Genomic DNA, 17,474 nt, shown 5'->3' with positions numbered 1-17,474 from the left:
ACCCAAGAAAGCTATTAACTTTTGTATTCCAGAGATTGATATCAAGGCAATGTCAGACACAATAACAAAGGAATTATGCGGCCATTCTTTTCAGTTGGGTACAAGCGTTGAACGTAGATCTCTACTTCCAAAATACAGGATTCTAAGTCTGATATTGTTTCATACTGTCTTGAATAAGAAGGGTCATCTTAATGAGCTTACACTATATGTTCTGCATATTCTGTTTCACATGGCACGTCGCAGTAAAATTAATTTGCCCGCACTTATTTGCCATAACATGATAGAGGCACGGCGTAGTAATGTGAGCACACGTGCATTACCATATGGTTCAACTGTTTGCTTGCTTTTACAAAAGGCAGGGTTGGATTTCAAGACACTGCCTTATGAGTCAATCCCGCGCATGCAACCTATGCGCATGAAAATGTCGATAGACAAACAAACATCATCCTCTTCGTCGCGTAGGTCAACTAAAAGTTCTCAGCTTGGGGATATTTACGCAATGTGCAAATCAATGAACAATCAATTGAAGATTGTGCGTCAACAATGCGATCGTTCCATTGCAGCATGGAAAGCATTGCACCCTGATGCTCTACCTCCTACGCCATCACAGACAGATGACGAGGAAGATGGTGATGATGATGGTGGAGATGAAGAAGACGAAGATGCACCGACTGATGGAGAGGAATAACCTTACTTTCTATCCGTCTTACAACCGAATGCGTATGTGTGCGCACAACATTTTCATGGATTTTGTAATAAGTTTATAAAATCTCGTTCTCAAACAACTTCTTAACTCCTTTTACTTTAACGCTTTCCAATGCTTATCAATATGCATGCTTTCATTAATCATCAGTAAACTTTATACTCTCTTGCACCAATTGTCAACACTCTATGCAATATTTATGTGTAAATGTGATGCTAGTTATGAGGTTGGTTTAAGTTATTTTGAATGTCTGAATGACATTTTGCCTATTTTCCAATCTTAGTATGTATTGACTCTATATTTTAGGCTTTAACACATATGAATCAATTATCCATACATTTTATTTTAATGTGAATGTGTAGGGCCAACCCTTCATGTGTTGGGTCTGCCTCCCATGACCACACTGTCCAATCAACAAGTAAGATAAAGTCACTATGAAGGCATGCCACCTGCACAAGGGCATGCTTCTCTTTTTGATAGTGCACAAATAATAACTACGATTAGGTTTTCACCCACTTGCATGCATGTCATATGAAAGGTCTGCCCCTAATTTGGCTACTGCACATGGCATCTTCGACACATAGGCATGCCTGTGAAATAAAGGGTGGGCCCTTATTTTGTGTATTGCATATAACATAAGATTCCAAAGTTTATAATACCATTGGGGATGTGTATGACATGAAGGCGGTGGCCATAGTTTTCCTTCATGCTCATTCCTACAAAAAAAAACGTTGTCATTACCTAATACTTTATTTCAAAATTATATTATCATTCTATTTTACATTATCTTTATTTTTTTAACTACTTTTTTTATTTAGCTCATTATTACTTTATTTTTATTTACCCATTTACTTTTATTTAATTTCAAAATTTTGTATTTTTAAATATTAGAAAAATAGTTCTACTCATAATTTGCTACAAAAAAAAATGATGAAGTCCTAATATTTTATAACTTAAAATTAATTTGATTAGATAAATGATTAATAATTTTAATTATTTAAATACATGAATGTTAATTGAAAAATTGTCACCACATATTTGTAATATATTTTTAGAAATCATATTTCAAATCAAATATTTGATATAAATCAATTTACTTTTTATTTAAAATGTAATAAAATATGTTTTAATAAAAGTATTTTTTAAATTTTGAAATAAATCACTTATGGGTTGCCAAATTAAATTATGGTCCATCCATGGCACTAAGGGGGTACCGGAATGACTAGGGTCAGATGTACCAAATTTAATGAAGGATGTACCAAATTTTGTAAAGGATGTACCAATGGTCCGAAAATGCGTTCCGAAGTGGGGATCGACCCCCAATCACTTTGTTATGGGTTTCTAAATGAAATTATGGACCATTCATGTTGAAATGTGGGTCTCGGAATCTGTCGGATCGGATGTACCAAATTTAATGAAGGATGTACCAAATTTTGTGAAGGATGTACCAAATTTTGTGAATGATGTACCAAGGGTCCAAAAATGCTTTTCGAAGTGGGGATCGGCCCCAAATCACTTTGTTATGGGTTTTTAAATGAAATTGTGGCCCATCCATGGTCAGAAGAGGGTCCTGGAATCACTAGGATCGGATGTACCAAATTTTGTGAAGGATGTACCAAGGGTCCGAAAATGCGTTCCGAAGTGGGGATCGACCCCCAATCACTTTGTTATGGGTTTCCTAAAGAAATTATGGACCTTCCATGTTGAAATGGGGGTCTCAGAATCTGTCGGATCGGATGTACCAAATTTAATGAAGGATGTACCAAATTTTGTGAAGGATGTACCAAATTTTGTGAATGATGTACCAAGGGTCCAAAAATGCTTTTCAAAGTGGGGATCGACCCCCAATCACTTTGTTATGGGTTTCTAAATGAAATTATGGACCATCCATGTTGAAATGTGGGTCTCGGAATCTGTCGGATCGGATGTACCAAATTTAATGAAGGATGTACCAAATTTTGTGAAGGATGTACCAAATTTTGTGAATGATGTACCAAGGGTCCAAAAATGCTTTTCGAAGTGGGGATCGGCCCCAAATCACTTTGTTATGGGTTTTTAAATGAAATTGTGGCCCATCCATGGTCAGAAGAGGGTCCTGGAATCACTAGGATCGGATGTACCAAATTTTGTGAAGGATGTACCAAGGGTCCGAAAATGCGTTCCGAAGTGGGGATCGACCCCCAATCACTTTGTTATGGGTTTCCTAAAGAAATTATGGACCTTCCATGTTGAAATGGGGGTCTCAGAATCTGTCGGATCGGACGTACCAAATTTAATGAAGGATGTACCAAATTTTGTGAAGGATGTACCAAATTTTGTGAATGATGTACCAAGGGTCCAAAAATGCTTTTCGAAGTAGGGATCGACCCCCAATCACTTTGTTATGGGTTTCTAAATGAAATTATGGACCATCCATGTTGAAATGTGGGTCTCGGAATCTGTCGGATCGGATGTACCAAATTTAATGAAGGATGTACCAAATTTTGTGAAGGATGTACCAAATTTTGTGAATGATGTACCAAGGGTCCAAAAATGCTTTTCGAAGTGGGGATCGGCCCCAAATCACTTTGTTATGGGTTTTTAAATGAAATTGTGGCCCATCCATGGTCAGAAGAGGGTCCCGGAATCACTAGGATCGCATGTACCAAATTTTGTGAATGATGTACCAAGGGTCCGAAAATGCGTTCCGAAGTGGGGATCGACCCCCAATCACTTTGTTATGGGTTTCTAAATGAAATTATGGACCATCCATGTTGAAATGTGGGTCTCGGAATCTGTCGGATCGGATGTACCAAATTTAATGAAGGATGTACCAAATTTTGTGAAGGATGTACCAAATTTTGTGAATGATGTACCAAGGGTCCAAAAATGCTTTTCGAAGTGGGGATCGGCCCCAAATCACTTTGTTATGGGTTTTTAAATGAAATAGTGGCCCATCCATGGTCAGAAGAGGGTCCCGGAATCACTAGGATCGGATGTACCAAATTTTGTGAAATATGTACCAAGGGTCCTAAAATGCGTTCCGAAGTGGGGAGCGACTCGGAAACCCCAAAAAAAGTGATTTGCAGCCGATCCCCGCTTCGGACAGCATTTTTGGACACTTGGTACATCATTCACAAAATTTGGTACATCCTTCATTAAATTTGGTACATCCGATCCGACAGATTCCAAGACCCACATTTCAACATGGATGGTCCATAATTTCATTTAGAAACCCATAACAAAGTGATTGGGGGTCGATCCCCACTTCGAAAAGCATTTTTGGACCCTTGGTACATCATTCACAAAATTTGGTACATCCTTCACAAAATTTGGTACATCCTTCATTAAATTTGGTACATCCGATCCGACAGATTCCGAGACCCACATTTCAACATGGATGGTCCATAATTTCATTTAGAAACCCATAACAAAGTGATTGGGGGTCGATCCCCACTTCGAAAAGCATTTTTGGACCCTTGGTACATCATTCACAAAATTTGGTACATCCTTCACAAAATTTGGTACATCCTTCATTAAATTTGGTACATCCGATCCGACAGATTCCGAGACCCCCATTTCAACATGGAAGGTCCATAATTTCTTTAGGAAACCCATAACAAAGTGATTGGGGGTCGATCCCCACTTCGGAACGCATTTTCGGACCCTTGGTACATCATTCACAAAATTTGGTACATGCGATCCTAGTGATTCCGGGACCCTCTTCTGACCATGGATGGGCCACAATTTCATTTAAAAACCCATAACAAAGTGATTTGGGGCCGATCCCCACTTCGAAAAGCATTTTTGGACCCTTGGTACATCATTCACAAAATTTGGTACATCCTTCACAAAATTTGGTACATCCTTCATTAAATTTGGTACATCCGATCCGACAGATTCCGAGACCCACATTTCAACATGGATGGTCCATAATTTCATTTAGAAAACCATAACAAAGTGATTGGGGGTCGATCCCCACTTCGAAAAGCATTTTTGGACCCTTGGTACATCATTCACAAAATTTGGTACATCCTTCACAAAATTTGGTACATCCTTCATTAAATTTGGTACATCCGATCCGACAGATTCCGAGACCCACATTTCAACATGGAAGGTCCATAATTTCATTTAGAAACCCATAACAAAGTGATTGGGGGTCGATCCCCACTTCGGAACGCATTTTCGGACCCTTGGTACATCATTCACAAAATTTGGTACATCCGATCCTAGTGATTCCGGGACCCTCTTCTGACCATGGATGGGCCACTATTTCATTTAAAAACCCATAACAAAGTGATTTGGGGCCGATCCCCACTTCGAAAAGCATTTTTGGACCCTTGGTACATCATTCACAAAATTTGGTACATCTTTCACAAAATTTGGTACATCCTTCATTAAATTTGGTACATCCGATCCGACAGATTCCGAGACCCACATTTCAACATGGATGGTCCATAATTTCATTTAGAAACCCATAACAAAGTGATTGGGGGTCGATCCCCACTTCGAAAAGCATTTTTGGACCCTTGGTACATCATTCACAAAATTTGGTACATCCTTCACAAAATTTGGTACATCCTTCATTAAATTTGGTACATCCGATCCGACAGATTCCGAGACCCACATTTCAACATGGAAGGTCCATAATTTCATTTAGAAACCCATAACAAAGTGATTGGGGGTCGATCCCCACTTCGGAACGCATTTTCGGACCCTTGGTACATCATTCACAAAATTTGGTACATCCGATCCTAGTGATTCCGGGACCCTCTTCTGACCATGGATGGGCCACTATTTCATTTAAAAACCCATAACAAAGTGATTTGGGGCCGATCCCCACTTCGAAAAGCATTTTTGGACCCTTGGTACATCATTCACAAAATTTGGTACATCCTTCACAAAATTTGGTACATCCTTCATTAAATTTGGTACATCCGATCCGACAGATTCCGAGACCCACATTTCAACATGGATGGTCCATAATTTCATTTAGAAACCCATAACAAAGTGATTGGGGGTCGATCCCCACTTCGAAAAGCATTTTTGGACCCTTGGTACATCATTCACAAAATTTGGTACATCCTTCACAAAATTTGGTACATCTTTCATTAAATTTGGTACATCCGATCCGACAGATTCCGAGACCCACATTTCAACATGGATGGTCCATAATTTCATTTAGAAACCCATAACAAAGTGATTGGGGGTCGATCCCCACTTCGAAAAGCATTTTTGGACCCTTGGTACATCATTCACAAAATTTGGTACATCCTTCACAAAATTTGGTACATCCTTCATTAAATTTGGTACATCCGATCCGACAGATTCCGAGACCCACATTTCAACATGGATGGTCCATAATTCATTTAGAAACCCATAACAAAGTGATTGGGGGTCGATCCCCACTTCAGAACGCATTTTCGGACCCTTGGTACATCATTCACAAAATTTGGTACATGCGATCCTAGTGATTCCGGGACCCTCTTCTGACCATGGATGGGCCACAATTTCATTTAAAAACCCATAACAAAGTGATTTGGGGCCGATCCCCACTTCGAAAAGCATTTTTGGACCCTTGGTACATCATTCACAAAATTTGGTACATCCTTCACAAAATTTGGTACATCCTTCATTAAATTTGGTACATCCGATCCGACAGATTCCGAGACCCACATTTCAACATGGATGGTCCATAATTTCATTTAGAAACCCATAACAAAGTGATTGGGGGTCGATCCCCACTTCGGAACGCATTTTCGGACCCTTGGTACATCATTCACAAAATTTGGTACATGCGATCCTAGTGATTCCGGGACCCTCTTCTGACCATGGATGGGCCACAATTTCATTTAAAAACCCATAACAAAGTGATTTGGGGCCGATCCCCACTTCGAAAAGCATTTTTGGACCCTTGGTACATCATTCACAAAATTTGGTACATCCTTCACAAAATTTGGTACATCCTTCATTAAATTTGGTACATCCGATCCGACAGATTCCGAGACCCCCATTTCAACATGGAAGGTCCATAATTTCTTTAGGAAACCCATAACAAAGTGATTGGGGGTCGATCCCCACTTCGGAACGCATTTTCGGACCCTTGGTACATCCTTCACAAAATTAGGTACATCCGATCCTAGTGATTCCGGGACCCTCTTCTGACCATGGATGGACCACTATTTCATTTAAAAACCCATAACAAAGTTATTTGAGGCCGATCCCCACTTCGAAAAGCATTTTTGGCCCCTTGGTACATCATTCACAAAATTTGGTACATCCTTCACAAAATTTGGTACATTCGTCATTAAATTTGGTACATCCGATCCGACAGATTCCGAGACCCCCATTTCAACATGGAAGGTCCATAATTTCTTTAGGAAACCCATAATAAAGTGATTGGGGGTCGATCCCCACTTCGGAACGCATTTTCGGATCCTTGGTACATCCATCACAAAATTTGGTACATCCGATACTAGTGATTCCGGGAGCCTCTTCTGACCATGGACGAGTCACAATTTCATTTAAAAACCCATAACAAAGTGATTTGGGTCCGATCCCCACTTCGAAAAGCATTTTTGGACCCTTGGTACATCATTCATAAAATTTGGTACATCCTTCACAAAATTTGGTACATTCTTCATTAAATTTGGTACATCCGATCCGACAGATTCCAAGACCCACATTTCAACATGGATGGTCCATAATTTCATTTAGAAACCCATAACAAAGTGATTGGGGGTCGATCCCCACTTCGAAAAGCATTTTTGGACCCTTGGTACATCATTCACAAAATTTGGTACATCCTTCACAAAATTTGGTACATCCTTCATTAAATTTGGTACATCCGATCCGACAGATTCCGAGACCCACATTTCAACATGGATGGTCCATAATTTCATTTAGAAACCCATAACAAAGTGATTGGGGGTCGATCCCCACTTCGAAAAGCATTTTTGGACCCTTGGTACATCATTCACAAAATTTGGTACATCCTTCACAAAATTTGGTACATCCTTCATTAAATTTGGTACATCCGATCCGACAGATTCCGAGACCCCCATTTCAACATGGAAGGTCCATAATTTCTTTAGGAAACCCATAACAAAGTGATTGGGGGTCGATCCCCACTTCGGAACGCATTTTCGGACCCTTGGTACATCATTCACAAAATTTGGTACATGCGATCCTAGTGATTCCGGGACCCTCTTCTGACCATGGATGGGCCACAATTTCATTTAAAAACCCATAACAAAGTGATTTGGGGCCGATCCCCACTTCGAAAAGCATTTTTGGACCCTTGGTACATCATTCACAAAATTTGGTACATCCTTCACAAAATTTGGTACATCCTTCATTAAATTTGGTACATCCGATCCGACAGATTCCGAGACCCACATTTCAACATGGATGGTCCATAATTTCATTTAGAAAACCATAACAAAGTGATTGGGGGTCGATCCCCACTTCGAAAAGCATTTTTGGACCCTTGGTACATCATTCACAAAATTTGGTACATCCTTCACAAAATTTGGTACATCCTTCATTAAATTTGGTACATCCGATCCGACAGATTCCGAGACCCACATTTCAACATGGAAGGTCCATAATTTCATTTAGAAACCCATAACAAAGTGATTGGGGGTCGATCCCCACTTCGGAACGCATTTTCGGACCCTTGGTACATCATTCACAAAATTTGGTACATCCGATCCTAGTGATTCCGGGACCCTCTTCTGACCATGGATGGGCCACTATTTCATTTAAAAACCCATAACAAAGTGATTTGGGGCCGATCCCCACTTCGAAAAGCATTTTTGGACCCTTGGTACATCATTCACAAAATTTGGTACATCCTTCACAAAATTTGGTACATCCTTCATTAAATTTGGTACATCCGATCCGACAGATTCCGAGACCCACATTTCAACATGGATGGTCCATAATTTCATTTAGAAACCCATAACAAAGTGATTGGGGGTCGATCCCCACTTCGAAAAGCATTTTTGGACCCTTGGTACATCATTCACAAAATTTGGTACATCCTTCACAAAATTTGGTACATCCTTCATTAAATTTGGTACATCCGATCCGACAGATTCCGAGACCCACATTTCAACATGGAAGGTCCATAATTTCATTTAGAAACCCATAACAAAGTGATTGGGGGTCGATCCCCACTTCGGAACGCATTTTCGGACCCTTGGTACATCATTCACAAAATTTGGTACATCCGATCCTAGTGATTCCGGGACCCTCTTCTGACCATGGATGGGCCACTATTTCATTTAAAAACCCATAACAAAGTGATTTGGGGCCGATCCCCACTTCGAAAAGCATTTTTGGACCCTTGGTACATCATTCACAAAATTTGGTACATCCTTCACAAAATTTGGTACATCCTTCATTAAATTTGGTACATCCGATCCGACAGATTCCGAGACCCACATTTCAACATGGATGGTCCATAATTTCATTTAGAAACCCATAACAAAGTGATTGGGGGTCGATCCCCACTTCGAAAAGCATTTTTGGACCCTTGGTACATCATTCACAAAATTTGGTACATCCTTCACAAAATTTGGTACATCCTTCATTAAATTTGGTACATCCGATCCGACAGATTCCGAGACCCACATTTCAACATGGATGGTCCATAATTTCATTTAGAAACCCATAACAAAGTGATTGGGGGTCGATCCCCACTTCGAAAAGCATTTTTGGACCCTTGGTACATCATTCACAAAATTTGGTACATCCTTCACAAAATTTGGTACATCCTTCATTAAATTTGGTACATCCGATCCGACAGATTCCGAGACCCACATTTCAACATGGAAGGTCCATAATTTCATTTAGAAACCCATAACAAAGTGATTGGGGGTCGATCCCCACTTCGGAACGCATTTTCGGACCCTTGGTACATCATTCACAAAATTTGGTACATCCGATCCTAGTGATTCCGGGACCCTCTTCTGACCATGGATGGGCCACTATTTCATTTAAAAACCCATAACAAAGTGATTTGGGGCCGATCCCCACTTCGAAAAGCATTTTTGGACCCTTGGTACATCATTCACAAAATTTGGTACATCCTTCACAAAATTTGGTACATCCTTCATTAAATTTGGTACATCCGATCCGACAGATTCCGAGACCCACATTTCAACATGGATGGTCCATAATTTCATTTAGAAACCCATAACAAAGTGATTGGGGGTCGATCCCCACTTCGAAAAGCATTTTTGGACCCTTGGTACATCATTCACAAAATTTGGTACATCCTTCACAAAATTTGGTACATCCTTCATTAAATTTGGTACATCCGATCCGACAGATTCCGAGACCCACATTTCAACATGGAAGGTCCATAATTTCATTTAGAAACCCATAACAAAGTGATTGGGGGTCGATCCCCACTTCGGAACGCATTTTCGGACCCTTGGTACATCATTCACAAAATTTGGTACATCCGATCCTAGTGATTCCGGGACCCTCTTCTGACCATGGATGGGCCACTATTTCATTTAAAAACCCATAACAAAGTGATTTGGGGCCGATCCCCACTTCGAAAAGCATTTTTGGACCCTTGGTACATCATTCACAAAATTTGGTACATCCTTCACAAAATTTGGTACATCCTTCATTAAATTTGGTACATCCGATCCGACAGATTCCGAGACCCACATTTCAACATGGATGGTCCATAATTTCATTTAGAAACCCATAACAAAGTGATTGGGGGTCGATCCCCACTTCGAAAAGCATTTTTGGACCCTTGGTACATCATTCACAAAATTTGGTACATCCTTCACAAAATTTGGTACATCCTTCATTAAATTTGGTACATCCGATCCGACAGATTCCGAGACCCACATTTCAACATGGATGGTCCATAATTTCATTTAGAAACCCATAACAAAGTGATTGGGGGTCGATCCCCACTTCGAAAAGCATTTTTGGACCCTTGGTACATCATTCACAAAATTTGGTACATCCTTCACAAAATTTGGTACATCCTTCATTAAATTTGGTACATCCGATCCGACAGATTCCGAGACCCACATTTCAACATGGATGGTCCATAATTCATTTAGAAACCCATAACAAAGTTATTGGGGGTCGATCCCCACTTCAGAACGCATTTTCGGACCCTTGGTACATCATTCACAAAATTTGGTACATGCGATCCTAGTGATTCCGGGACCCTCTTCTGACTATGGATGGGCCACAATTTCATTTAAAAACCCATAACAAAGTGATTTGGGGCCGATCCCCACTTCGAAAAGCATTTTTGGACCCTTGGTACATCATTCACAAAATTTGGTACATCCTTCACAAAATTTGGTACATCCTTCATTAAATTTGGTACATCCGATCCGACAGATTCCGAGACCCACATTTCAACATGGATGGTCCATAATTTCATTTAGAAACCCATAACAAAGTGATTGGGGGTCGATCCCCACTTCGGAACGCATTTTCGGACCCTTGGTACATCATTCACAAAATTTGGTACATGCGATCCTAGTGATTCCGGGACCCTCTTCTGACCATGGATGGGCCACAATTTCATTTAAAAACCCATAACAAAGTGATTTGGGGCCGATCCCCACTTCGAAAAGCATTTTTGGACCCTTGGTACATCATTCACAAAATTTGGTACATCCTTCACAAAATTTGGTACATCCTTCATTAAATTTGGTACATCCGATCCGACAGATTCCGAGACCCCCATTTCAACATGGAAGGTCCATAATTTCTTTAGGAAACCCATAACAAAGTGATTGGGGGTCGATCCCCACTTCGGAACGCATTTTCGGACCCTTGGTACATCCTTCACAAAATTTGGTACATCCGATCCTAGTGATTCCGGGACCCTCTTCTGACCATGGATGGACCACTATTTCATTTAAAAACCCATAACAAAGTTATTTGAGGCCGATCCCCACTTCGAAAAGCATTTTTGGCCCCTTGGTACATCATTCACAAAATTTGGTACATCCTTCACAAAATTTGGTACATTCGTCATTAAATTTGGTACATCCGATCCGACAGATTCCGAGACCCCCATTTCAACATGGAAGGTCCATAATTTCTTTAGGAAACCCATAATAAAGTGATTGGGGGTCGATCCCCACTTCGGAACGCATTTTCGGATCCTTGGTACATCCTTCACAAAATTTGGTACATCCGATACTAGTGATTCCGGGAGCCTCTTCTGACCATGGACGAGTCACAATTTCATTTAAAAACCCATAACAAAGTGATTTGGGTCCGATCCCCACTTCGAAAAGCATTTTTGGACCCTTGGTACATCATTCATAAAATTTGGTACATCCTTCACAAAATTTGGTACATTCTTCATTAAATTTGGTACATCCGATCCGACAGATTCCGAGACCCCCATTTCAACATGGATGGTCTATAATTTCTTTAAGAAACCCATAAAAAAGTGATTGGGGGTCAATCCCTACTTCGGAACGCATTTTCGAACCCTTGGTACATCCTTCACAAAATTTGGTACATCCTTCATTAAATTTGGTACATCCGAGCCTAGTGATTCCGGGACCCCTTTCTGACCATGGATGAGCCACTATTTTATTTAGAAACCCATAACAGAGTGATTTGGAGCCGATCCCCACTTCGGATCACACTTTGGAGCCCTTGGTACATCTTTAACAAAATTTGGTACATGCTTAATTAAATTTGGTACATCCTTCATTAAATTTGGTACATCCAAGTCTAGTGATTCCGGGACCCCCATCTGAGCATGGATGGGTCATAATTACATTTAATATATTTAAGTTATTTATTTTAAAATTAAAAAATACGTTTATTAAAATATATTTTATTAAATTTTAAATAAAAACTAAATTGATTTATATCAAATATTTGATTTGAGATATGATTTCTAAAAATTTATTACAAATATGTTGTGGCAATTTTTCTATTAAAATTAATTTATTTAAATAATTAAAATTATTAATCATTTATCTAATCAAATTAATTTTTAGTTATAAAATATTTGGACTTCATTATATTTTTTGTTATATTGTAACATATTCTAAGCACAACTATTTTTGTAATATTTAAAAATACAAAATTTTGAAATTAAATAAAAGTAAACGGATAAATAAAAAAAATTATTAATGAGCTAAATAAAAAAAGTAGTTAAAAAAATTAAGATAATAAAAAATAAATTAAAAATTGAACAATTAAATTTTTAGAAAAAATCTATGATTTTGAATAAACAAGGAATCATTTCCAACGTTTATTTCATATGAACATCAAGGGCCAACCTTTAAGCTATCAATATGCCTCCATTTGCCTTACTGCCCAACCCACACCTCAACTCTAGTCATCCTAAAGGCATGCCTCTGACAGAGAGTCATGTCTTTCTTTTTCCTACTGCAAGTAGCTTAACAAAAAGAAGTTTTTTACCCACATTTATGTGTCTTCCATAAAGCTTTTGCTCTTAGGTTGACTACTGCACATAGCCTACCAATATAATGGTTTTAGCAATAGGCATGCCCCTAAAATCAGGGTGTGCCCCTACTTTGCATACTGCATATAGAATTTCCCAATAAAGTTATCATACCCATGGGCATACCTATGCAACCAAGGGTGCACCCCTGCTTTGCCTTCTGCATGTAGTATAGTTATATAATATCATTAACACATAGGCATGCCTTTCAAATGGAAGGTGCGCCCCTAGATTGCCTTCTGCACATAACATACTAAACTAATGTTTAAATGTCTTCCCATGGTGTTAATGGTTCAACCTCCCTTTTACAGACACCTCACATAACACGAAACCAATTTTAAAGATGAAAAACGATAGGGTTGCCTATGATCTAACAGGCACAACCTTATTTTGGCTACTGCCCATTTCACACAAAACTAAATAATATGCTTAAGGGTCATCAGCCAAAAAGCAGCAACCCCTACATGTAAAGGTTCGCCAAGATTATGCCCACTAGTTAACAATCTCGTTTTTTTGCCAAGGACGCCATATGAATCTATGTCACTTCAATGCCATCTTTGAACAATAATGACCAAGGTACATATTTTGCTATTACAATTACATTATCATGTAACATATCCCATAATATTGAAGAACAACATACAATCACAATATATATACACCAAACACTTCAAATCCAATAAATTACTCATTGCTTATAATCAAGAAAACAATAACGAAGATTACCAAACTATTTCATACTAATATAAAGTCGATCTTACATTATGAAGTTTAATAAATAAAAAACTTACAGCAATGGGTTGTTACATGTCGCACGATTATGCCCAGGCTGATTACAACGAGAACAATGAACTGTTTTTTTTGACATGAATTGAGACTCGATTCGACGTTTCCTAGGTCTTCCAGGAGGTCGCTTTGTGGTTGGAGGATTAAGAAAGGGATAAGTATGACCCAAGGCATCACGAACGGTTCCATCTTCATCAATCATTGGCATGTCATGCGTTACCAAAGTACGCATGCTTCCAGAGTATATCTTCTCTTGCAAATTGTACTTATACCAGTCATCAACATAATCAGATACATCAAACCCCATTCGCCGTATAGCTGCACAAGCATGATCACATGGGATTCCAGACATTTGCCATGCTTTACATGTGCAAGTTCGCTTCATTAAGTTCACTTCCAGGAATGCTTTTCCATTGGATACTTTCATCGAACTACCCAAGTGTAAATAAGTGATATAATTTTCACCTTTTCCAATGTTCAATGCAATCTTTTCTTCTGTTTTAGGACCAATACACCCATTCCATTTTACAAGTCCATTTTTATGCTCGACTAAAAGAGATCCTAACTTATCCATATGCTCGATGAAGAAAACACAAATGTTATGGTGTCGTTCATGTCTTAACCAAGAATTGAAAGACTCGGCCAAATTACTTGTCATCTTATCCCAACGCATCTTCTTAAATTTAGAGATTGCCCAATGTTGAGGGTTATTTTCTTCAACCCACTTCGCCAAATCATGATTAAATGTCCTTAAAGTATCCATTGCAACCTCATAATCACAATCTAACCTAGCATAGGCGATAGAATCAAGCATTTGCAAAGCATTTTCCTTTCCTTTCCTCCCTTTAGTGTTTAGCTTTGTTAGAAAGCTACTGAAGTTTTCTTTAATGTGACGATAGCAATGTGCATGGTTTTCACTACCAAATACCTCTGAAACACTACGGATAATCCCTTGGTGCCTATCAGATATTATTATAACATCTCTTTCACCTATGACCATCTTCAATTTCTCTAAAAACCAAAGCCAATCCTCGTAATTCTCAGAGCTAAATAAGCCATAAGCAAGTGGAAACATGCCATCGTCAGCATCATAGGAAGAAGCTGAAAATAAAGCACCCTTGTATGGCCCACTCATGTGGGATGAATCTATTGATATAATAGGCCGACATCCCAGTTGAAACCCATGTATTGACACTGAAAGGGCAACAAACAATTGCATAAAATGACCATCATCCGAACATCTATATTCAGCAATCGTCCCTGGATTTGTTTCAATAAGCCTTGTACATAACCAAGGTAACAACTTATACGAACATTGCGGCACACCATGAATTCGTTCTTTAGCCTTCTCTTTCAAGTTCCATGCTTGACAATAATTCAATTGCATTCCGTATTGTCGACGAAAGTCTTTACATATTTGACGGGGTAAGTAATCTGGATTTGAACGAATAACATCATCAATCATAGCTGTGGCTCGATTACAACGAACTACTGGTTCGGAAATTGACACATCTTCTAAAGAGTGGTTATGTTCATTTCTAAATGTATGCACTTGAACTATTTTTGTTCTCCCAACAGCACGAGCAGTTACTTTCCAAGGGCATCCTTCAACAACACATATTACAGTCATATGCTTAAGACAATTCCTCTTAAACTTATATCTAAAACGGCCTCCTACTGACATGAGATATATTGCATCCCGAAATTCATTTGCAGTTGAGAAGGTATGCCCACTACCCAATATTGCACTCTCAAAACGGCTTGACTCTAGTGGACCAACATGTGATTCAGCACATCTTTGATGAAATCCTCGTGATTGCATTCTAATATCAACATCTCTTGTTGAATATGGGACCAGTGAGTTAGACCCTACGATTGTTTCGTTCAAGCTGCATTATAACATCTAATGAATAAGCATAAATATTACAAAATAAATAAATACATGGAATCATTTAAGATTATATATTTTTTTGATATAACTTACCCTTGTCCTCCATTCTCAATCGTTTCATCGTCTTCAACTGTTGATGCTAAACATATATATACACGTGCACATCGGTCACTAAATTGAAACATGTTTGTCAAGTCTTCATCATTTTTCAATGGTTGAAGTGCATATAAATCAAACGGGAGAGTATATGAAAATGTTGGTCCCACTATATTGATGTTCATTTTCCCACAAATCCTTGAAACAAAATCATTATATGTCATTGATCGTTCTAAACTTAGACCCTCTCGTCTCCCACCCATATATTCCACATTGCCATGTTCATCCCTTACTAGCTCTCCTCCAATGTGCAGATAACAATAAATTGTATTATTTGGATCCATTTAAATGCTACTCGATCATGTGCAGCCCCTGTTTAGAAGCATGAACCTTTAGTCAAGCTGAAACAATTAACTAATTTCTTAATAACACTGCATAAACCAACTTACTTATAACAAAACTGATTATCATGCCTATGACCATCATATATTAATACATCATTTATCTTTGAAACTTTACAAACGAGCTTCATTTACATTTCATAGTTTACAATTAATGGTGTAAATATAGACATGCATAGTGTATACTTAACATTAAGCAATGCAATTATTCTATTTTACTTCGTAGTAATTTGTTATGTTATATAAGTTAGGGAGTGAACCTCTTAATTCATGGGCTAACCATTGTTTTGGTAACTCTTCAAGCCAAATTGTGCTAATTTCACTCTCTTCGGGCCACCCCCTCAAACAATGGGTCGACCTTTATTTTGCCCACTGCCCAAATTTAATCATAACAATGTTACAACCAAGGGCCGACCTCCAAACAATTGGGCCAGCCCTTATTTTGCCTACTGCCCAACTTAAACCACAATAATGTTTACAACCAAGGGCCGACCTCCAAAAAAATGGGTCAACCTTTATTTTGCCCACTGCCCAAATTAAACCACAACAATGTTTACAACCAAGGGCCGACCTCCAAACAAATGGGTCAGCCTTTATTTTGCCTACTATCCAGATTAAACCACAACAATATTTACAACTAAGGGCCTACCTCCAAACAAATGGGTCAGCCTTTAATTCACTTACTGCAACCTCTTACGAAAACAATAATTTCATCCAAATGTCATTAACTGGATTACGGCCAACCCCTTCATCTAAGGGTAGACCCTTACTATGACTACTACACACATAAACAAAACAAATTTCATATTTGTGGTTGTGACCATCAATTTTGAACCTAAGGCTCCAATACTATTTTCCCTAATTCCCACATAAATTCATGTCCGCTTTACTAAATTTGTTTTATTTTCTTCTTCAATTCAATCCTTATTCATTACAAATTCAAAACTTTTATTAAGAAATTTATTCAAACTTTAATCCCAATCATTTTTAAAATTTATACTCATCTACTCATGACTAAACATGAATTCTTTTCCCATGCATTAGATTCACCAATTAACAACTATAAAAGATCACTCAAATTACTCATTTTGGAATCCCAGATAAACAACATTAAACAACAAAACATCTCGA

The 17,474-nt window shown here is 38.6% G+C and overlaps 1 protein-coding gene across 1 annotated transcript; it reads right to left on the bottom strand.

The window, feature by feature from the left end:
- Window positions 1–13,956: 13,956 nt before the first annotated feature.
- LOC132253667 (uncharacterized) lies at window positions 13,957–16,573 on the bottom strand. The gene is made up of 2 exons (XM_059736566.1): window positions 15,940–16,573; window positions 13,957–15,844 (listed from the first exon to the last, which is right to left on the bottom strand). Exons 1-2 carry the CDS (start codon window positions 16,284–16,286, stop codon window positions 13,957–13,959), a joined length of 2,235 nt encoding a protein of 744 aa, XP_059592549.1. The 5' UTR covers window positions 16,287–16,573.
- Window positions 16,574–17,474: the final 901 nt, after the last annotated feature.

This window comes from Vitis vinifera, chromosome 4 (genome assembly GCF_030704535.1).
Source record: "Vitis vinifera cultivar Pinot Noir 40024 chromosome 4, ASM3070453v1".
Lineage (NCBI taxonomy): Eukaryota > Viridiplantae > Streptophyta > Magnoliopsida > Vitales > Vitaceae > Vitis > Vitis vinifera.
This window is presented reverse-complemented; position numbering and strand designations above follow the sequence as displayed.